The sequence below is a fragment of the Brachyistius frenatus genome, unplaced genomic scaffold (assembly GCF_029030835.1).
Source record: "Brachyistius frenatus isolate BFR_SWC_R1_liver_20210118 unplaced genomic scaffold, ASM2903083v1 Contig_16, whole genome shotgun sequence".
Lineage (NCBI taxonomy): Eukaryota > Metazoa > Chordata > Actinopteri > Embiotocidae > Brachyistius > Brachyistius frenatus.
The window spans coordinates 4,106,585-4,130,953 of NW_027210615.1; the positions used below are offsets into that span (position 1 = coordinate 4,106,585).

General features: G+C 42.7%; 1 protein-coding gene across 1 annotated transcript in view; it reads left to right on the forward strand.

Annotated features, from left to right (window-relative positions):
- Positions 1-24,369, forward strand: part of ajap1 (adherens junctions associated protein 1) — a 52,929-nt gene that overhangs the window by 19,540 nt on the left and 9,020 nt on the right. The window contains exons 2-4 of the mRNA XM_069694052.1: positions 7,241-7,980; positions 23,655-23,742; positions 23,883-24,125. Coding sequence (XP_069550153.1) covers positions 7,241-7,980; positions 23,655-23,742; positions 23,883-24,125 — 1,071 coding nt within the window. The remainder of the gene's footprint in view (positions 1-7,240; positions 7,981-23,654; positions 23,743-23,882; positions 24,126-24,369) is intronic.

A 24,369-nucleotide genomic window follows, 5' to 3' on the forward strand; every position in this document is an offset into this window, starting at 1 on the left:
CTGAGGCCTCACTTCTGAAAACTCTCCAGCAACTTCTAATTAAGACCTACTTCGCACAAGTGATCACAGTGTGATGGTGACACATGAAGTGGGCCAGTGATACAGACAATAATTAGGTGCAATATGTGATTAGCTGCAGAGATAATAGTTTCGTTTTACTGGGTCTAACGTGGTGCAAATGCTGAGTTCAAAGAGTCACACAATCCTTCATGAGGCACATGTACAATTTATGTACACTTTAAGGAAGGAGTCTAAATTTAGACTTTTTTAAAATAGTCTCTGTGTGTAGTGCTACTTTAATGTATTCTTAACTGTTTTGCCATTTTCCGTTAAGCTTGACTTCTTATGATTACTAAAACATCAAGGCTCTGTGGAGCGTTTAAAAAAAAAAAAAAAAAGGCTTCAGAAGAGCCTTTAAAGTTGGCCTCATTCACAGAGACTGTATCCTGCCCTTTGTTTCTTTGCTTATCTGTGTGTTCGACTGGCACATGTTTGGCAGAATCGCTGCGCATAATAGCCAACGCAGCACTCAACTACTTTGATCTTTCTTGAGGGAAGAGCAAAATCATCAGGCGCCGGTCATCGCTGGCCCTTTTTGTCGAGATGTTTGACATGTTGCGAGGCTTGAGGATGTGACGAGTTTCCTCTTCACTGAGATAAAATGGTGGTTGTTATATCTGGGCTGACCTCAGACACACATGACATAATACTGAGTCAATACAGTGTTTGACTGTAAACTATGAGTAAGATGATGAATAAGGTTCAGGTCATTGACCAGGCCTGAGTTTATACCCCAAACCGGTTCAGACTCTTCCCACGTTCAGTGTTCATGATGCAGATGATCACACCGTGACACATCAAGCATTCACATCATTTCAGTTCACTCACTGAAGCACACTAAAATCACCCTGAGCTACAGCTCCAGTACACATGTAGAAGAGGGAGGGAAATGTAAATACTTCATCCCGGGTGCTTCAGTCATTGTGCTGCCTGAGGACAAGAGAACTCAAGCTCTGCTCCGGCTGAATTCACAGATCATGAAAGGGTAGAAAAACAATAGCATGGAAACCCAGTGATCGTACACAAGTGCAAACCACAGCGCACAACTTCACATGTCAATAATCTGACGTGTGGGATGTCGACAACAGCCTCTTATGGAAAGCAACCTGTATCTTCAAGGCGTAACAGTCGGTATGAATGGCCTTTTTTATTAACCGCTCTCGCCCTTCGATTCAGGATTACGCTCTGAATCTTTTCCGCAGGCTTCAAAGGCTACCTATTCATTCATTTTGGTCTTTTGATGGTATTATGTTGGTTTTGTGCGGTTTCCATTTTCAAGGCCAGGTAAATGGCATTAAGTAGTGTCTGCAATGGATTACTCAATCTAATGTTTTCGTGTTTGCACAGCAGTGCAGCGTGGCTTTTGAAGAGGGAAGTGGCCGGAGATCAGAAACATGTCTATATTGGTTCCAGCGTCAGGGAAACAGACACTGTGTTGTAACTTTGCCAGCAGAGTCTTCAAACCTTTAGTGTTGCCATGTCCTTTTGAGCCATAGCAATGACGTAAACATATTTAGAGAACGTTATTTATATACGACTCACTCTAAAATGCAATTTAGCTGTATAAATCAGAGCTCGAGTCATATGCCTATGATATTTGGATAAAATGGGAAACCCTGATTTATGTGTGTCAGACTGTAGTTCTAGAGCATAAAGATCATGTGTTTAATTTGGAGTGCCTGTCAAGAACTAATCCTAACCCCCCTGACAGTGGCATTTGTAAGAAGCCGCAGAATAAGTTGGAAGTAGATTTACTGAATATAGTACAGCTTAAACTGGCACAGAGGAGGGAGAAGCTTGGGTCAAGCTTGGTGAACCTTCCTCCAGCGGTTTTTCGTATTTGAGCTGAGAAGCATAATCCAAATATATTGCTCTGAAATATCACATCTTGCATATACTGTTACATCACTGGCTTTCTGTTGAAATCCTACATTGCTTGAGTTTGATGAAGGACCGCAGAGGTTGGGATCACACGAACACACATGCCCAAGAGTTCCTCTCAGCTCTGGCTATAATTGCACGTACGACAGGCCTCCTGGTCGTCGGTTGCTACGAGAAACAGTGAGGAATAACGGCCAGACTATACAAACATATTGCTCTTCGTGTGTGTGTGTTTTGGTGGAGTAGACTCCAGGAGCTCGCGGCTGTGCGACGCACAGAGATTTCGTTTTCCCCGATGTGTCCATGTGCCGAAGCCCAAGGTGCCTCTTTCATCTGCTGTCTGTCAAGTCCTGGTTAAAACCGTCATTCCAGCAAGTCGTTAGCTGACCTTCAAACCCTGCGTCCTCCAGGCCGACAGACACGCTAATTAACGCTTCTCTCCGTAAATGCACAAAGTCATTTCATTCCCTGTATGTCTGGCTCCAGCATAGGTTAAGGCATACTGAGATCCAGGGCTTGAAAGTAGTCCTAGTCCTCCAAAATAAGCATGTGCAAAAGTGCCTCTTCCACCGACGTATCAGTTTTTCAATTTTTCAGCTCAATGTGTTTTTTGTCTGTTAAAAAAAAAAACCATCTGCCTGCGTGACCCACAGGGACTGCGTGTACAATCACAATGCTTTGTGGTGACTTGGGGCAGGGCCAAGCTCCACTGAAGGGATTTCCTACCATATTGTTGGGACTTACCTATATTCTGAAGTTAGTAACGGCTGTATGATGGAGCATGTGGTCATAAATAGGACACCAGACACACAATCCCGCCAGAAAGCAATCTGGTATGTTCATACTGTGAATACGTCACTTATTCTGCCATCTGTGCAGCACACATCTAAATGATCTTTTCTTTATGTGGGGTAGCAAAGTGGATTATTAGGTCTTATATTGCGAAACCACAGTTTTTAAAAAGCTATTACCTGCAGGCCATTTTGTACAACATGCTGTTGTTGCTCCACCTATACAAGTATATGTAATCCAAGCACCAAGATCGTGACAGTGCGTAGAAGGTATGTGTATACAATAAAAGTGAAAATATGTGTTGCCATGGTTATCATTTTACAGGAATTAATACTGCTCTGTACTGGTTTATTTGAAATTATTTTTTAGAATAACAGCAATAACAATAATTAAATAAGTGTTGATCAATCATTTCCTGTTATGTATAACAATTTGAAATAAATGAAAAATAATCATTGATGGTAAGGATTAAAAATAAAGTAGCCGGGTTCAGCTTCTTCTTTTCATATCGTTCAGACAGCTCACTCAGAATAAGCTCACAGATAAAAAGTGGAGAGTCGACTTTGTGCTTCACACAGGTACTCTGAACGACTGCCTGATGCTCGCTGGGTTTTCTGCAGCCTGAAGCATGTTGGCCAACAGGATCTTTCAGTTTCAGTGTGTTAGTCTGGTAGAAACATAACCTTAGCGTGTCCTGCTCCTTCAAACAAATCAAGAGTGATGGAGGAAATCGGCTCGTATTTAACGGGGCTAGCTTATGACAGTACACTCAATTTGTGAAAATTCCTCTACCTCTCTCTGAGTGGTTTTTATTTTTGCTTGAACATCAGCTAATTAACATCTTGTCAACATGTCAGTGCTACATCAGTAGGTATGAGGTGGCCAATAATTAGGAAAGTAGATTAGTAAATTAAAAACGACACCTGCAAAAATGTTACATGACTCTTCAAAATTGTTTCACAAATCTGTGTATGAATTCATAAAGACAAACTTCAATTAAAGAAACATCATTGGAGTGTAATTCATAACATGTGAGAAAAGTTTGGTGTGTTGAACTTTATAAAACTAATTCGATTTTGTTTTGAAGGAGCAGTGTGTGGGATTTAATGGCATGTAGTGTTAAGGTTACAGATTACAAACAGCTAAACACCCCTCAACTCATCCTCCCCGTCAAAGTACTTAAGAGAAACATGCAAAAAAAACCTTGAAAGGCCCTCATTAGAGCCAGTGTTTGGTTGGTCCACTGCATTGTCCCTTCTGGTCTACAGTAGAAACGTGGTGGTGCAATATGCCGCGCTCCAGGAACCGCTCCCTATAAATTAAAAAAGGGCTCGTTCTAAGGTCATAAAAACCAGACGATTCCTAGTTTCTGGTGATTTTCCACTACTGAATAAAAATTCGTGAATATTCTTCCAATAAGTCCCAAATCCTACATACTGGACCTTTAAGAGTGACTCAGCTGATTATACAGTACGTTAGGAAATGATCAGAATGAGGAGCGTTATCAAAAGTGAGGCACCACTGAGCATCCTCTGTGCTGGCCGGCAGTTTTAGTATATTCATCTCTTTTGTCAGGCTTCCTGAGAACTGTCCCTGACTGTGAGACTGAAGATGATGCTGCCGCAGCAGTAAAAGTCATGAAACTATTTGTATCTATCTTACTGTTGGGAAAACATGAAAATGGAAGTTTCTATTTGGTCTATTCAGTCTCAAAATGTTTTGATTCCTCTTTCCCCTGAGAAACCAGCTCGATTTCAGGGCCGGTGACATGTGATTTTTATACACCTATCTGTCACTGATAACAAACAATAACTCACCCACCTTTCATAAATCTTACGACAGACTATTAGTGATCAGTCCCCTGTGTTGCCTTTAGTCACCATCTACCCCGAGGCTGCTCTGAACAGCTCCACATGGTTGTTGCCTTCCACGTTTGAGCAGTTGGAAAGCAAACATGCTCATTAAACATTTACAGCTCTCCTTTTCCTGATGTAAATTGACAGCATTCATGATTGAGTAGCAACCGTTTTCCATATCAGATGTTGCATTATTTTGGCCCGCAGCGTTAAAACTGTATCACCTTGAGTGTGCTGATTGGACACCTGCCAGAATCTCAGTCTGAGGTCAGGGCCAAAACACTCACGAGACAAACTGTTATCCATATTTTTAGCTGTCAATAATCCACTGACCTTGTCGCAGCTCTTTCACGACCACATCAGTCACCATTTATGACTTAATTAAAATGCCATTCTAAATGATTTATCAGTGGCTTGCTGGTACCTCACACCTCAAATATAAGGGAGGGTGATAAATAAAAACACATTTTGCCTCCTGATAACCAGTGCGAGTATCTACAATTAACAAATGAAAATGTTGAAAGTCTAAAATTCGCACTGATATGCTGGATTATCTCTGAATTCGAATTGAACTACGTCTGTGATGCATTCAAAGCAACGAGTCAAGCCTCTCTCTTCACTGCAGGGAAGCATGTATGTTACTGTCAATTTTACAAACCCTGCAAACAAGCTCACCTTTATCCTCGTTCATACAAGGGGGCATCAGCAGGCTCAGAGACTGCTCCTGTTGAACAATGCCCAACACCGTCATGTGCACGGAGCACTGAGAAGCTGTAACCTTCGTGAGTAAGTCCTCCAAGTTTCAGCACCTGAGTTACACGTGCATGAACAGTGGTCTAGAACCTGAGTAGGGAGCGCACATCAAAGTTTGTGACAACCATCTTGCCACAGTTCAAGTCATTTACACGGAATGTTTTCACTCAGACGCATCAGAATATCACAGCAGACCTCCATGTTGACAGTCTGACCCTGGGCGACTACTTCATGGTGCACAATGACCCCCAATGTCAACGGAAATCCACCTGGTTGTGCGCCTGGCCCGTTGCGCCTTTTTTCGTTGCTGCCCTCTGCAACGCGAATGTCACTCAAAACATCTCTCCAGGCTCAATGTGTCGCAACTATTTTTTTTACGCAAAATAGTGAGCCCTCTGATCATGTCCACGAGAAATCGACGTGCCCATGGACCAGCGCTCCCAAAAATGGGCTTAACTTGGGTGCTGATTGAAGTGATGAAACTTGGAGGACTTCCTCACGAAGATTACAGATTTTCTGTGTTCTGTGCACGTTACAGTGCTGCACGTTGTCCGTGCGCAACAGGAGCAGTCTCAGAACTTCTTGATCCACCCTCGTATTTCAAATCCAAAATCAGTCCTTTTTCTCTTACACGGTAGCCAAAAGCAGCAATTGCCTAGTTTACTGACTGAGAAGAGGGCATACAGGGGTCAGACAGACGTTCTGGGAACAGACACTGGAGTAGGTCAAATTGATATTCTGGGTAAGTAGAGATAACTTAGTTGAGCTTAGTGCAGTCTCGACTCTCTTTGTGCCATTGGCTGAGCGTTAGTATCTGATAAACACAGTAATGCTGATTTGCATGAAGGAAGAATCACTTATGACAAGAGCAATTTTAACACACCTACACACCACCACCTACCTAAAACAGCCATCATTACAAGTCCGGTTTGTCTCATCAAATGTCACTGGATGATAGAGACTTGAAAAAAAACAAAAGCTGATGATTATATGATCGACAGATGCTGTTCTGTTACCTCTTACAGTCGATGAACCCATTCACACTTTTCCATCTATCACCACCTCTGTGATGCCTTCAAAATGAGTCTTCAGTGTGGGCTTAATTTGGCCAAGGACAGCAGAGATGAAAGATAGCCCATAATGAGGTTTCTCCCTGAGGAATCAATGTGTAGCTTTGTCCCCGGGGCCACTGAAGGTTGTCTGTAAAATCCGTCCACTGCGGGGTCTAAGCCCGAACAGCCAGCCGATGTATCACCTCGCCACCCTGTTGATCAGCTGGAGGGAAGTTTACACAGGAACATTTTGGGGCATCTGTTGGTACTGAACAAAAAAATGCCAAATAGTAATCTAGGTGAAGCTTTCTGGGATGTACTTGTCATGCTGTGTCTTGGGCTGGTACTGCACGTTACCTTCCCCCGATCATTGCTTTGCATAATCAAATCGCCCTTTGGGAATGAGATGACTTTGTGTCTGGGGGAGATAATGCAGAATATGATGATCAGCTAAACCAGGCCTGACCTTGTGTGTTGGTGTAATCATCCCTGGATTGATATGAATCTGTAACATCAAGGATAAGTCCCTACTGCTTTTGACAGTCTGAGAGCAGAGAGTGCAATTCCATAATCTTTCTCATGTTCTACAACATTTACTTTGTGTCTGACCTTTATGCTATATTTCAAGAGGCGCTTTGCGGAGCTAATTATGATCAAAGCTTAATTGAGTGGGTGTTTAAGAAGTTGTGGAGTAGAACTTCGCTAAGTGTCCAAATAGAGGATGAATACAGATGCAAATCTTTACAGTAGGACAGTAACTTGGAGAAAACCAGATTTGTATGTCTTCAACATTTAGTGCCTGAATCCTAAACAGTTTGTCTGGTTTCCTTTCTCTTTTCCCTGCAGTCCTTCTGCTCTGAGGCCAGGCAGCTGTGTGGGGCACCGGGTGTGGATCCTGCTGGCCATGACTCACCTTACCTTGGACTTCTCTGTGTGCAGCCCCCTCAGTCAGGGTCTGGGGATCAAACTCACGCCTAAATCGGTGCCTCGCTCACGGCCTCGTTTGCAGCCCCTCTGGGACACGCCCAACAAGCTTCACTGGAGAACGGTGAGCCCGCTGGCCCGCCGGCTACTCAACCCTGTCCCTCCACCCCCAGACAGCAGGGTAGGGATAGGCCCAAAGGTCAAAGGTCAAAAGCATCGGAAGCCAGCACGTAAAGGACAAGCAGCGTGTAAGGAGTGCCGGTTGAGATACTCTCAAATAGAGACGGGCGATCCGTTGGCTGTAATAGCGGAAGCTCCAGCAGCTTTATCAAGCGGGAGGTTGTTAATTAGAGCCAGGAGGCAGCTCAAGTGGGACAGCTATGACAAGTCTCAGGAGGGCCGGACTACCACGGTGGCTGGATTTATTGACTGGGGACCCACAGGGACAGATAGCATAGACGACAACGGCAAGCCGGAAGCCAATGTATCGCTGTCCACCAGGGCCTCCACTACTACAGTGGCCACAACCACTAGCACTACAACCAAGCTCTCCCAAAGGACGTTCACTGTGGTGACCACAACGGAGTCCAAGAGCACCACCAAGCCCACTATCAGCAACACGGAGACTGTCAAACCACCAAAGCCATATGGGGACACACCAGGTAAGACTTAAAGAACAGCTCAACAACTATGGTTAATATGAGGGAGTAGGCTGAAATAAATACAATCTATAGTCGCCTTTGTTGCATTTTTTTCCTGTCGTCACACACCCAACGGCTTCAATACTAAACAGGGGCAGTGCTGTGAAGATGTTCCCTTAAAGGCAACGGCGTCCAACCCTGTGCCTCAGGCTTTTCTCTGCAGGTTGTCATTTTAACAAAACGATGAGTGAGTCGACCTTTACGCAAAGACAATTAATGAATTAATTGAATCGGTAATAAAAAAACAAAGAAGAAATAAATGATACCATGAATAGACTTTTGTTCTGCAATGTTTTGAATGACATTATTGTATGATGCGATGATACCAATGGAACTTCTGTATGAATATACTTATTCTTAGACTTATACTATATTTGGCCTTTAATCTATTTATACCAATGTCCCTTTGATCCATGGAGCGATTACACACATAATGATGAACTCAAAACAAAACCACTGACTCAGAAATGTTCACTTTTGCCATTTTCTCTCGGAGGCTGGGCCGTGTATGTAGTCCTACATTTCAGAAAAGTCGAGATGAAAGAGAGAACTTGGATGCTGAACACTGGTCACACAGACGCAAAATTCTCACCCACAACCACCACCACCGCCCCCGGAGAGACGACTGCCAAATAGCGGCGAGTCCAGCTTGGTATTTGGTGCGTTCCAACAAACACCACTGACGTGCGTTCACATGTGGGCTGCTGATGTGGGATCACACTCATATTGTTGCGCTGTGGACTTCTGCTGGATGGTCGGGGTGCCTTTATGTGGGTGGGACTGTGTGAAAAAACAAACTGTGCTGCACATTTCTGATGAAGCTCCTTGTCGGCTGGTTTGGCAACATTATTTGTCAAGCAGGGGGCACTCGGCCGTTCACTCCCTCCGCAGGACTACGGGGGCAAGAGCCACGTTTCATTGGGAATCGGGAATTCCAAATTGGCAAGAAAAAAAAGAGGGTAAAATTGGGCTTCTGTCATTTATTTCTAAAGGTATTACGAGTCTTTTCACAACCTGTCGAATGATCTACTTTTCATGATTTGCAGCTCAGGGAAATGGCCTCTAATTCACTGGCTCATGTCCTTGACCACACTGTTGCCCTCATGCTTGAAATACAGCACACGGGCATATGTGACTTTTATGTGTGCTGTGGATTCACAAACCTCTCAGCCAGGCAGATTAAATTTAACATTTCATTAACTCTATAAGAAACATGGCTTTTCAAACGGACCCTACGAGCAGTCATAAAACATAAGTCATGTTTAACAACTTATGAACAGGAATTATGCTAATTAAGATGTACCATTTTTGTGCACTAATAAAACAATTGTAAAATTTGGCACAGAACAGTGATCAAAAGTCCACTTATTCAGGTACAATAAAAAAAATGTCTCAAGGTGCAGAGGAATATAAAAGGTTTCATGAAATGGGGCTCTTTGATTTCCCTAATAACTACATTATACCGTAATTATTCAGATAATAGATTCAAACTGCACCAGATCCTGAACAGGGACCACGAGCACACCTAAGTCTCATAGACCGTTACTGCTCATGAAACACCGAGCTCTAACGTTGGAACAAAAGATGACTATAAAACAAAAGATGACTATAAAAGTAGGTTTTCATTTTAGTGGCGTAAATATATGTTGCACTATTCTGACTGACTGGCGGGACGTAATTGTCTTGTCAGCGTTGTTGTGATCGCTTAATTTTTCTCTTGGTTGGTCGGCGAAACTTGAGACCACCTGTGATTCAAATGACGGCTTGATATTGTATCCTGCAGGAAATCAGTCACCACAGCTAACTGAGGCACTGATAAGGAAGGAAAGATATTTCTCTTTTCCGACTGGGTGCACATTATTGTATCAATAGGCGCACGGTGTCTCATCAGAGCAGATGAATCGAAATCACTTTTCAAAGCAGTGCTGTAACAAACTTTCCTTTGCTTTCACAACACATTAACCCATGTCTGCCTCACATTAGCCCCAAGGCGAGATATAATTACCACGTCGACAGCGCGGCGTCGGCCTGCTGATGTAATGAAAGTATTGCAGACGGAGAGGTGCTTCGCTTTATCTTCGTCTCTTACTCTTAGTGTGTCTCCTGCTCTCTTTGTGAGGATGTGTATGGAAATATTACGTTTAATCTTAGCCTGATGAACCCAAACGCAGATTAGGAAGATCTCAAGTACAAATCTTAAACTGATTGTCCTAATCAGAGCTCATAACTCTGCTCCTGCCGTGTGTTTTTTACAGCATGTGTTCAGTTAACCCAAAAGTCTGTCTCTCACAGAGGGGAGAGGGGTGGGGGGGGGAGTGGTTATGATCACTGCATACACAGATCTGACATTTTTCTATTGTACAAGGAAAGAAAGTTCTTGCGTCGTTTAACTGGAGACTTAAAGAATAATTTGGATTCGTTACAACAAGGTGTTGGGCAGGCACACACGCACGCAGCGTCACGATAACTGAGATGTATTGAAATGAAATGAAAAATGCATAACCGGTGCAAAGACTGTGAATGCATTATGTATGTCTGTTTATGTGCATGCAAAGATGGGATGTCCTGAATGCTGACATGCGGACCGTATGCATTTGGCACCCGGCTGGTTACGTACTGTATGCGGCTCGTCATCCTCATCCTTCATCCAAGTTAACTGTGACAGCTGTCTCAGTTGAATGATGCAACATCTACTTATGTTCACGGCAATGCTGCCACACTGTAATTTGCATTAAAGACATGCAGCTACATGAAACCCCTGGTGATCCGTGCCCATGTGTGAGGAGAAAAAGTGTAGATTGAGATATCAGCTACCGATGAGCTAACGTTGCAACTGTTTTTAATTACTGTTGTAATTTGGCCCAATTTAATTATTCCCAGTAATCGGTCGACGTGTAAGATGCTCTGCTTACTTTTCTCTGTGTCACTCTCATCTGACACAGAAACACCTGAGCTCAGAGCAAACCTCCAGCAGAAACAAATCCAGCCGCCCTGTAATCCACTGCACTCACAACTCATCTGAAAGCTCTGATGTAAAATGACAGCTGTCTTATTATGGATCGCTACAATTATTTGGTCTTTAAAATGTCCAAAATAATGAAAAATGCATATCAACTTCCCAAAAATATTGCGCAAACGTTGCTCAGTTAAATTGGATTAGTAGTCACAAATATGTGTTCTGCAATGGTATGAAGTATCTCAAAGAAGCTGCAAAATGTCTGACAGAAATGTAGTTATTTTGTATTTAAAATGTTCATTAACCAGTTGAACTAATCAAATATTCCACTGTTTGCTTCATTCATCCTTCCAACTGTTTTCTCTGCCTGCTTCTCCTGTTTACCTCTGATGATGATGTAATCGCTCTGTGATTGCATTGAGCAAAGTTTGTGGTCTGTTTTTAGTCCCAACAATATAGACCCAATTTGACCTATTTGTGCTTCCTTATACAATTTCACTGTACACAGATTTACTTCCTTGTCTTGTTAATGCTCAATCAAATGCAGCTCAAAAAAGCGTACACATCTTTGATATTTAGTCCCTCAGTAGCTGAATTTACAGTAAATGTATGAAACTGAAATACATGGGCTACATGGACTAATTGACTGTGACTCAGCAATACTGTAGGTAACCAGCAATGAGTGTACTCTGTCTCATTTGTATCATGACCGCGATCTTCTCGCGCTGACATCATCGCTGACATCATCGCCAATAAATGAACACAGGTGGTTGTTTGTGTGTAGAGGCAGACTGTGGTGGACAAAATGCCAAAAAGCCTTTTTTTTTTTTTTTTTTCTGTACGTAGAAGAAGTGGAGTTCCAGTTTCTAGCTTGACTGTGATCAAGTATAATAATTAATACTTCAAGTGGTGATAAATATTTGACAGCCAGTTGCACCTGTTCCACAACAAGGATGGAAAATATACTTTCCAATTTCCAACCTGGAAATGCTGTCAAAGTTTCTTGTCTCCTGATATGAAATATCTCTAAACGTGGAGTCCGGTGTTTGTGGACCAGCAGGCCGACTGTGACCAGTCTGAGTGTCCTTGTTGAATCTATCACGGCCAGCCACTCGCTCACGTCTTCATTCACTGATTCAGTTCATATACAACATCACCGTGACTGATGCCTGCTGGTGGCAGTACAGCAAATACAGTGCATGTTTCGAGTCAATATTCCTGAGATATTAATGCTTTTATTTAATTGCTTTTCCAGTGTAAATAAAATGGATCTTTACCTGGCGCAATGACAAGAGGTGAACCCTGATCTTACCCTGCGTTCCGAATCGCATACCGTTTCTTTTTCCTTTTGGTACGTACTGCAGCTCCTCTAAACATATTACTAAAAGTATGTACAGTGGCACGCAGTATGCATACAACCAGGACGTACGAGTCGTATCCCGACGCTTGAAGCAAAAAGAAAAAGGATGCCATTTGGAACGAGTAGGCTTCTCCTCCTCCTGCTTTTTGCGGGCGGAGTGTCAGCGCCACCAACTCTCTCTGCGGTTCAGTCGATGTGACGTATCTTTCGCCGCGCAAAGGATTGTGGGTCAGAACAGCCCGAGTAGCATGCTGTCCTGCGTACTGCAAAATAGGACCGGATGTAGTCGGACATCCTGGTACTTTGGGCGCACTACGTTTTACATATATTGGGACATACTAAATCTTTCTCTGGCATACTAAACAGTAAGGTAGTGTGGATATTGGAACGCAGGGTTATTTCAGATGGTGAAATCTGCCATGTCGGTCAAGTGTGGCTGCTGCGCTTGTATCAGTACATCTGAAGAAGTTGTTTTTGAGAGTAAGGCAATACCTAAGGAGTTCTACGAGATCTGCTTTCAGTACACAGTTTAAAAAAATAAAAATAAAAAAAATCCCAATAGCAGTAACGTTATACCATCTTACTTTTATTGGACATGAGAGGTTTCACATCATACACCATTCAAACAGACATGTCGAAGTGACCTGATTTTGATCCAGCCATGATCACGCGATTGTCTGTCTATCTACATTAGAGTGCAGAAATGAACATGAGCTTTACAACCGTGTGGCTGCCACGACGGGATTGGATCGGTTCCATCCTTGTTCGGTTCAATCCCTGTTGCGCAGACCAGTTCGGTTTGGTTGGGAAGCAGCGATGTAGTGACACAGGGAAAGTACATGACAGCTTGCCACAGCTCGTCTGAGTTGCGCTTGTTGACTGTAGGCAATGTGTGTCCAAACTCCCACTCACTGTTGGCATGGAAGGAGCAGGACAACAAAAGGGACAACTCCAGTCGAAAATCCAACATGTTTGCAGCGGGATAAAGAAGTTAATGTTGCTCTTCATCAGTCACGAGGCCTCGAGCGAAGACGTTTCTGCGAGCTTTCTGCCTAATTTAACTAGTTGGAAGACATTCTGATGCACGTCATCTGTCAGCGCATCCGCGGAACTATAATGACTCGCAAGCCCTAGGTGACTGTATTTCTGTAATTAGGCACCGTGTCAGTGACAGTAATAGCGAATAGCCTATAATTTCCTGTATTCAGACAATGTACGTACACGACAGTGTGCGTACTCGTCAACTTCACACATCAGCTAGTTTGTTTTTCTGGTTGCTGTTCTCATGGCTCTCTGGTCATCACACAGCAGGTGAGGCAGGGGGAGGAAGCGGGGGAGGAGGTGGGTGGGAGCGTTATATAGCTGCGGTGCCTCCAGATGCTCACTGATTGTTGGCGGTGTTTATGCCGCTAGTAACTTCGACCCCCCCACCCCCTCTCCTCTACACCACGCAGATGGAGCTGTCAGCTCCATTATAGACATGAGATGATTAAAATTGCAGTCAGCAAAGCCACTACTGATGACTTGGGTCTTGTTAGATGGCGTGAGGTTAAATGTTAGAGGTCTGTGTCGGGAAAGCTGAAGACGGCGTGTGCTCCTGACAGATAAAGTCTTGTATGAAGTGGATGTTTAAAAAGAAAAAAAAAAAAAGACGACATTCGATGTCGCAAGCAACAGGTATTTAAAATACATCCATCCGTCTGGCAACAATTCATATCGTGTTTCTCAAGTTTGTGAAGGGAGTGGAGGGTTAAATGAATGGCGTAAATAGCTAAGTCGACATCCACTGTGGAGCAAAGTGAGCACATGTAAAATGTATGTTAAGTGTCTCAGGAATCTATTTTTAAAGAAGTCAGCTCAGTCAACATTGTAATGCAGCATTTTGACCCGTACCGAGACCTGTAGAGGCGTACAACACAGCCTCCTCAACAGAGAGATGCACATAGAGACAGAGAGAAACCACTTTTCCCTAACAGTTACCATGGCAATCCAATAAAATTGCCATTACTCTCTGTATTGACTCAATAAAGTGGGTAAAAATGAATCTCCTTTTCTCGAGCGTTAAATCTGGACTTAAATGCTGATGCCTGGTGACAGGCGTGCAGTCAAACCCCCTCCCCCTGATTTACAGGAAACTCAGCCAAGAGGAGATGAACGGGCCAGACTGAGCAGATGCTGTTTCACTTTCTGTTTCTCAAGCTCTTTCTTCATGGCTTGACACATCTGCCTGGAGGAAGAGAAGTACAGATGTTGACTGAGACAGAGTTTTAGATGCAGGACGTTGTTTTGTCTGACCGAGTGGCCGAGGCAGAATTTTAATATGACCCTTCTTTATTCATTCTGGTTTTCACTTCTGCTGAAAACATGACAGTGCTGTGTGACAGCTGGTCTGAGAAATATTGCAGGTGCACAAAATGTTTCAGAATGCATTCACCTGCTAAACAATTCAGCCAAGCGAGATAAAAAAAACAACAAAAAAAACCACCACCTCGTGTCCCCAACCTGACTGCACAGGTTTCAGGGCGGTTGTTTGAAGCTGCCTTCGTAACAGCGCCAGTTTACAGCCACCTGAAAATTGCAGTCATTTTCATTCCTCGGTTGTTGTGTGTTCCCCGCTGTTTTTAATACAGACCAGCACACAAGACAAGTGTATCTTCCTGTTAAGGGACGCCATCATTGAAGCAATATGCTCTTCGCTAACCCCCTTTTTTGGGGGCTATTTTAGCATTTGCCATTCAGCCTGACTGAATTATGCAGAAGTTCCTTTGACATTGAGAGAAACGGCATGTAGAGTAATTGTTTCTGATCTCTCCTGCTTTAACTTCCTTCTTCTCTGTGTCCGTCCTGCTCCTCTCTCAGCCTCCTCCTCGGTAAGTGCTTTAGATTGCTTGGTGACCCTGTGGAAATCAGCCTAGAATGACACTTTGACACCAACGTTAATTGGCAATTCCTAACTATCAGCAGGCAACCTTTGACGGAAGTCTTCTCCCAACCTGTCCTGCTGAGGTGCCCGGTCTGCGGGAGAGACAATCTTGGAGGGGTCGTGCGGCGTATTAGCATGTATTGAATATTCCTGTACAAATAGGTTCGTGGGAGAGAGGTGGCCCGACCTCTATAAGCTGCAACTCTGTTTTACAAATGAGGGGCCTTCCCCACATTTTTCAGGAGCTTTTAAGCCAACACTGTGTGGGCGTAGGTACCATTAGCTCTAAATGGCTCTCTGCAAAGAATGGCTCATCCTGCTGCATTCAGACGATCCAGCGCACACACACACACACACACACACACACACACACACACACACACACACACACACACACACACACACACACACACACACACACACACACACACACACAGACACACACACACACGGACACAATAACACATACATACACGCACAGTAATTAAATTGTGAGCTTCCTCATCACTGCCTTGTTACAGTATTACTACTGCAGAAGCAGTTCAGCTGCTGTCCTAAAATTCACCATTTAATCTACAGATACACTCATCTGGGACTGAGATATAACATACATATATGTAAACATATACATGTTTACAGAGTTGGACTGTCTTTGCCTACAAAATGTTATGGTTGTCTCTAACTATATGTACAGTGAACCCTCGTTTATCGCGGGGGTTACGTTCCAAATAGAAACCGTGATAGGTGAAATCCGTGAAGTAGTAACCTTTTTTTTTTTTACAATTATTATACAATGAAATACTCCATAATACATTGAAACCAAAGAACAAAACCTTTTTACAAGCCCAAGCATTTGTTTAACAAATAAAAGTACTGTATAAATGTTTTTTTTTTTTTACAAATAACTACTGCACTGTAAAATAATAATTTTAATCATCAATACGAACTGAAGGCTTCAAATTGCTGAGATCGGCACCGCCCCACTGCGACCCGAGTCATTGGATTAGAACGGGAGGAAATGAAAAATGATTATGAAAACAAATACAAAGTACAGTCGGACAAATAGTGACTCGTGTATTTCACTGCTCTTCTGACTGAGCCGCTGCATCCTGACTCCGCTCTGCAGCGGTTCTTTCTTCTAAAGCCGGCGGTGCAGGTGTGGTTTTTCGAGAGAAGAACATAGTTATCGGTAGTTGTTGTCGCTCTTTTTTTCTTCTGGGCAAAAAGATTCTTATAAACCGACATGCCACCATCGATTATTTTTAATTTGGCAAGCTGTTTTACGTACGTGTACATATTAAACCGCAACGTTATTGACAAACAGGTAGAGAAGAAGCGGAGAGACTATTTAGCCAATCAGAATGCAGAACACAATGCACGATGCAAATCCGTGAAGCAGCGAGACCGTGAAAGGTGAACCGCGTTATAGCGAGGGTTCACTGTACACGTATTGGGACATATTTCTAAGTACATTATTTTAATAATTGGCAACAATAACTAGTAGCCGAGACATACAAAAAATCATTGTAAATTAATATATATATAGTAAACAGTTTTTAATAGCAAGATACCTTTGATAACAACGTAAAACAGGTTGAATATTTAAAATGTATTATATAATATTGTATTCATTAAGAGGAAGATTATTCAGGGACTACTGAGTCTGCTCAGGAAGGTTAACAGGAAGCTGAACTGTACTCCTGTAATGTCTTCTCCCTGTTGTATATTTGAGTGACGGGATTTTGCCTTTTGACCTGTCACAGGAGAAAAAGCAGCGGTGTAAATAATAACATGAATGACGGCACAGCCATCGTTAATGTGACACCTGTGCTCTGTCTGCCATGACAATTCAAAATGCCTTCCCATACAAAAATCTGAGTAAAACAAGTACAAGTTACAGAAGTGCATTGAAGTGTTCTGCTACTCTTCCTGAACACATACTCTTGACAACTACTTATTAAAAACAAAATGTAAAACGTATTAAAAAAGGAAAACCACATATTGTGTATATATGGTAGATTGTCTGGGTGTAAATAAGAGCTCAAGCTGTTGCTGACCTTTCAGTTTCTCTCACAAATATGTGTTGCTCATATTCAAATGGTATTTCAGGATCATATTGCAGGGCTTCAGGCTAACGTTTTTACATCGGTGGACCGAACCTTTTCATTTAGGCCAATCAGCACATGATTTAGATGCACCCAAGATTTTCCAGTGTACCTTTTGGCAGCCCAATAATATGTTTTAAGCGTTTCCTTTTTGGTCACTTCACTTTGGTAATTTCATTATGTAAATGTCACTAAAAAAAAAAAAGCAAAATGTATCAACACAAAATTCAGGAATTCTGCTTCGCTCGAAGGACTGCATCATTTATTTTCATCACAACATGTAGATCATGATGTCTATTCATCATTTACACTGCTCTCCCAGCTCTGGACCCATCCACCCTGATAGCCGCCACACGGCTGCTCTCTCACTCGTGCTTATCCTATCACATGGCTCCTTTTTGCATTAGCCAGTTAGCTGTTAGTCCGCACACTGCAGCTAAAACACGGGTGGTGCCCAAAACCGTCAAGACGGTCTAAAAGTCTTTTCTCTTCAACACGACCGCTTTAATACTTTCTGCCCTTAACTACAGTTAACCCGTTTGTTTACAATGTCCTTCCCTTTCACAGACAGCTCAGCTTTTAGTCAAACACACCCCGAGTCCTGACCAGCTCTCTCTCTCTCTCTCTCTGTGTCCTCTTAACCGCAGCGCTCTCCCCAAGGGTGATTTCAGATGGACTTATGACACTAAAATATCCCAAATCTCTGAACTGACTGCTGATTCACTTCAGTCAAATAGTGCTGCGTTCAGACAAAGTCGGAAAATATCTCTGTAGTATTTGTTCAAAGGCAAATGTTTGAATTTCAGGTGCACCGGTGCCAGCAAAGAAAAAGTTTAGTCGCACTTAACAGCTGACAGACAAATGGTCATACGTGGCATTTTCTCAACTGTGCTCCAGTTTCCTGCACTCAGGCTCATATACAATACTGCTAAGAAAAAGACTGGACAGAATATTCAAAAGAATATTCTCGATACTGATACTGTGATGAAAATGTTTGGTCATACAGCCCAGCACTACTAGATAAATAATACTGAGATAATTCCATGTGCTAATGGTAAACGCCACACTGAAAAATGTGTCAGTGCTTCAATACAAACCAGGTATTACTTGCTACGCACATTTATTACCTCCACATTGAGTTCTTGCGTCAAAGCTGGGGGTCTTTTATTAAAAATAGGTGGCAAGGAGAATTTTCAATTAACCACAATCCTTTTTTTCTTTTGACATGCTCATCAAACTGTTATGGCCAAGAAGCCAAGAAATCTCATTTGTACCTTGCTGGGAGCGTTGATGGGGACTCAAACCCCGCTGCCACGGAGGTACAAGCTCACTGCCCCCCCCCTCCCTCCCCCTCCTCACCCTCGCCCTCCCTCTGTATCCCTTCCTGTCCCTTTCTCTGTCTATCTCCCTCTCAGCTTCTCTTTGCCTGGCAGTGATTTGACCAAACAAAACCGAACCGGGTATCTCTAAAGCAAGGTGACTGCCAAAGGTGATTTTTCAACCTGACTGCCAGGACACAATGAGTTTTAGATAGCCAGGCCAAATTTCCTTCCCTTCCAACTGGATGAAAATAGAACTGGCCTCTGCACTCAGATTTGTCACCCATCATTATATGCTCTATTATCCCCGCGCCCTTAAATGTACTGCCCTGAAAATTAACTTATAATATACTTAATGTTGTGTTTGTGTTGCTGGACCTCACGTTCGTGGGTTCATTTATCTCATTAAATAGCTGTACCAGGAAAGGATGCATACTCTGGCTTCCAATTGGAGTCTGAAGTAAATGAGCTACTTTGACTTCAATACCCTGAAAATATGTAACACAGCATCGGTAAACTTCACACAACATGCTCGTGTTTGCCAGAGCAGCCAGTCAGATTCCTCTTATATTAAATTACAGACTGCCAGAGCTTCTAAACATGTGTGGTGTGTTTACAGAAATCACAATCGTCAGTCAATGGCAGTTTTTACTCAAATGAATTTAAGCGTCACTTTTCCTTGCCTGGGCAGAGTGGTGTCCAATGGCATGCTGGGAGGAAACCTAATTCTGCCCCATAATGTTATTTGAGCAATTACGGTTTCACAGGACAAATTTATGAAGAGCAGCTTTTGATTTGAAACGTCCTCCCCTTTTAATTTGACATCAATGTAAAATGAAACAATTCTGAGTAGACAGCTGAGCTGTTGATCAAGGTCAGGAGCAACTTCTATTATGCCTGAACTTGGACAGATGTTAACTGAACACTTTCAGCTCAAGAGCTTCAATGTCAGCCCGACACAGGCGGGGAGGGAGGTGGAGGATAGAGAAGGGGAAATTAGGGAAATGCAAATGACTCACCAGATAAGTTAGTTTTCATTTGCCATGGCAAGGGACTGTGATTGGACCGGGAAGGTAAAGGCTTCCCTGAGCCAGCCGGAGATATCATTAATCCAAAGTTGACCTGGCTTGCGTTTTGCATGGACCTGCCCACAGAAGTTTATTATCTAAGAGGAGGCTGTCCATGCAGCAGGATGGCAGAGGAGAGGAGGTTGTGCGCTTTTCCAAAATGACCGAGCAGCACATCCTTTTGAGCGTTTTTCCCGAAGACAAATTGGCTTGGATCAGCAGCTCGGCAGCTGGCTGATGGAGAGGTGAGATGTATGAGGCCCACGTGGGCATTTTCATCATGACGGCTTTCTTTTTTTTCTGTCCTCCTGCAGTACGTCACCTGCTGCAGTGTGTCATTGTGTCCTCGCCGCTCTCATGCTCTATCACTCACCCACACACACATACACTAACCTTACAGTACAGTGCAATAGGCTTGCACTAATCCTCACTTTAGACGTGTACTGCACAGTTGTGTTTGTGGATTACTGTCCTCTGTCAAAAGCGAGAGATCAGCACACACGGGAGTCTTAAGAGCATAAATAAGAACAATGTCTTTGTACTTTAGTCATACGGAGCAAAGGAGGCGAGGAGGGGAAATTTGGGCTCCAGTCATATCTCCAAGGGGGTTAAGATGTACTACATAAGCAAAAGACTGACTAGCTCCTCCTTTAAAGAATAGTCAGTTATATGGCTTCTTACCTCCCAGGAAGCTCAGCAAAACAAATAAGCAGGCACCTGGAAGATTTCAATGAATTAATGTGCAATTGCGATTATATGCTCTTCTTTGGTTTGACCTGTGATCCTACAGAGATTGGTGGGTTTTGTAATCCTTCTTAAATCAAATAATACCAATCAGTGAAATGTACCAAATTATACAATAATTTTCTATTCTCTAACGACCAATCAGGATTCACCCCGTACGAGTTTTCATTTTCTCAACCAGTGACCGTGCTATCCTTTTGATGGCACCATAATTAGGTTTTAATAATTTAATAAGAGCACGGAGATGACTCAGCTCTGTGTATCATGAATATCAACAGTTGGTGTGTATGAGTTTGAACTGTTCCCTACAGTCACATGTTAACTGGGGTTACTTAGTTTAGCGGCAGAGAGTTGGAATACCACACAAATGCTGAAATAAATTGATTGGCTCACTTTAATTTTCAATACTTTTATATGTTCTCCTGCAAAACACTTCTGACAAATGTGTCTTATTTCAGCATTTATAAACATAAAGTATGATTAGCACTGACAATGTCATGAATGTGTTGTTCTAAAGCCCCTTCAAATTGTACCACTTCGTTTTCTTCTTTACTTTGTTGTAATACGTGCGTGTGTCTTTATTCGTTTACCGTACATGCCTCCCTTTTCAAAGTGCACAGGCTGCTTATGAAGTTCACCTTTTGATCAAATATGTTATTTGATATAGCATATCAAATAATTTGCTCTCTTTTAATGTTTAAATAAAAGCCTTAGGCCAAAAACCTACACAGATAGTTTGAGGTGAGCAAAGGTTATAAAAAGCACACCAGCTTTTCATGTGCGGAGCACCTAATGGAAAATGTATTGAGTTGGCTTTATTTTTTTCTTTAGATACTGATATCGCCGTGTTAGGAACGGGATGAACCTAAATGTATGAGATGAGGGTTACAAAAAAAAGTAAGGGGCTTATTAAAACAGCAAAAAGAACAGTGGCAGAAACAAAAGGCGAGCCAACAGGGCTGATTTCAAAAAGCAGGTCGAAACACAAATTAACAACATAAAACCCAACAAACTAATGCAGATACAAAGAATGTGCAGATAAATCAAACTTGAGAAAACAGATCCACGAAGGGGTCACAGGCAGGAAACCGGACGAGATAGGCAACAACAACGGACTGACAACCAGGGAGCGAGTATATGCTCTGTTCCAATATCCATACTACCATATTATTTAGTATGTCTGAAAAACATACATAATATGCAAAATACAGTGTGCCACAAGTACCAGGACGTCATATCAAATGTCGTTCTGCGGACCGCGACGCACACGACCAAGAGGGTGAAAGTTCAAGATGCCTTTTTTTTTTATGACTAAGTAATGTGTCCCATACATACTGCATGCAGTAGTTCATACTTTGTAAGGGTAGCTGCAGTAAAAAGAAAAAGTATGTGATTCGGAAATGGGGTTGTATTTACTGTGTGCGTGAAAAGAGTCCATATGTCCATGTGGTATTTATGAGCTTGGATTTTTCTGTGATCCTTGACTTCACGAGTTGTGATGTGTTTGCTGATGTTTAGGGAGTGGCAGAGGCATATGTATTCATGACTTAGATAATAACCTACGTCTGAGGAAATATGTTGAACGGCACCCCCCCTCCCCCCCTCATTAGCCTGCTAAATTGTTAGCCTTTGTGGCTCGACGCTGTCCGTGTTGCCGTTGCTTAGCAACAGTGTTTGTAAGACTCAACCACTTGAACACGACGCATACGGCGCAAACGACTTCTCATGTCGTGACCACAAGCTCACCGGTTCCATTTGAACACAGCCTGTTTAAGGGCAGCTGCAGCGCATCCTAAAATTAAAAAAAAAAGAACAGTAATGTGATTGGGGATGCTGCTGTGCTGGCGGGGGTGTTGGGTAAGCGACCGCCGCTGGGCCCGAAGCGAAAGCAGGTGACCAGAAAAAGGGGAGAAATAGACTGTGGTGAGACCTGTGGCGGCAAAACACAGGGAATGACACAGATACAAGGGACCACTCAGAAATACAGTTACAGTTACACATGAGAGAAGACAAGGACAAGCACAAAAGGAAAGTAACTTTCAAAATAAAAACCAGAAACACAAGCGAACAGAAGAAGAACAGAAAACATATACAGTGAACCCTCGTTTATCGCGGGGGTTACGTTCCAAATAGAGACCGTGATAGGTGAAATCCGTGAAGTAGTAACCTTTATTTTTTTTACAATTATTATACAATGAAATACTCCATAATACATTGAAACCAAAGAACAAAACCTTTTTACAAGCCCAAGCATTTGTTTAACAAATAAAAGTACTGTATAAATGTTTTTTTTTACAAATAACTACTGTACTGTAAAATAATAATTTTAATCATCAATACGAACTGAAGGCTTCAAATTGCTGAGATCGGCACCGCCCCACTGCGACCCGAGTCATTGGATTAGAACGGGAGGAAATGAAAAATGATTATGAAAACAAATACAAAGTACAGTCGGACAAATAGTGACTCGTGTATTTCACTGCTCTTCTGACTGAGCCGCTGCATCCTGACTCCGCTCTGCAGCGGTTCTTTCTTCTAAAGCCGGCGGTGCAGGTGTGGTTTTTCGAGAGAAGAACATAGTTATCGGTAGTTGTTGTCGCTCTTTTTTCTTCTGGGCAAAAAGATTCTTATAAACCGACATGCCACCATCGATTATTTTTAATTTGGCAAGCTGTTTTACGTGCGTGTACATATTAAACCGCAACGTTATTGACAAACAGGTAGAGAAGAAGCGGAGAGACTGTTTAGCCAATCAGAATGCAGAACACAATGCACGATGCAAATCCGTGAAGCAGCGAGACCGTGAAAGGTGAACCGCGTTATAGCGAGGGGTCACTGTATATATAAAACTTGCAGAAAAGTTGGATTTGAGATTATTTATCCATTACATTTGACTGTACTGTAATGGAATAATTCACATCAGTCTTAAATGATTAATATTTGCAGATTACACGTCATCAATACTAGAAGAGCAAATTGTTCTTGTTTGGCACCCCCGACTTCTTAAGTGAACTGTCCTCGAAAGTTTCAGTGTTTGAACGGAACCGAAAATAAAAGAGAAGTGATGTTCACGTCTCTGCTGTGAGCAAAAGGAGTCAAACCATTTCCTCCACAAATGATAGTAATTCTCTGCTCTTGTGTTTCTTTGCGTCCTTTCGCAGGTTTGGCAGTTCACCAGATAATCACAATCACTGTGTCTCTCATTATGGTTATCGCAGCCTTGATCACAACACTCGTCCTTAAAAACTGGTAGGAAAGATTCCTTTACTTTTGCCTCATAACCCGTCAGCTGCAGAGCCTCCCTCTGCTCCACAAAATCCTCACAGATAACCAGAAGTACAAGGTATGATTTTATGTTTGTTTCTTGTCTTTGGTGCGTGTTTTTGTAGCTGTGCGCAGTCTGGAAATGGTCGCCACAATAGCCATCAGCGCAAGATCCACCAGCAAGAAGAGAGCTGCCAAAACCTGACAGACTTCACGCCGGCCCGCGTGCCCAGCAAGGTGGACATATTCACTGCCTACAATGACAGCCTGCAGTGCTCACACGAGTGCGTTCGGACTGCCGTACCCATCTACACCGATGAGATGATCCAGCAGACACCTGTCTACAAGACTGCTTACAACGGAAACAGGTACGCTGGTCCGACACTGAATACATGAAAGGTGGACGCACACTGAAATCGTTCTGCCCTGGAGATCCACAGCGATGAGTGCTTTTTATGGCGTCTGCTGAACAGCAGCTACGTCAACTTAATATAGGTTAAGACATACATTTTGATTTAAAAAAATAAAATTATGGGTTAAGAAGAGATAAATTCTAATAAACTTTGTATGAAATTAGAATGCATAAAAAGCTGATAAAAATCCAAACAGAGG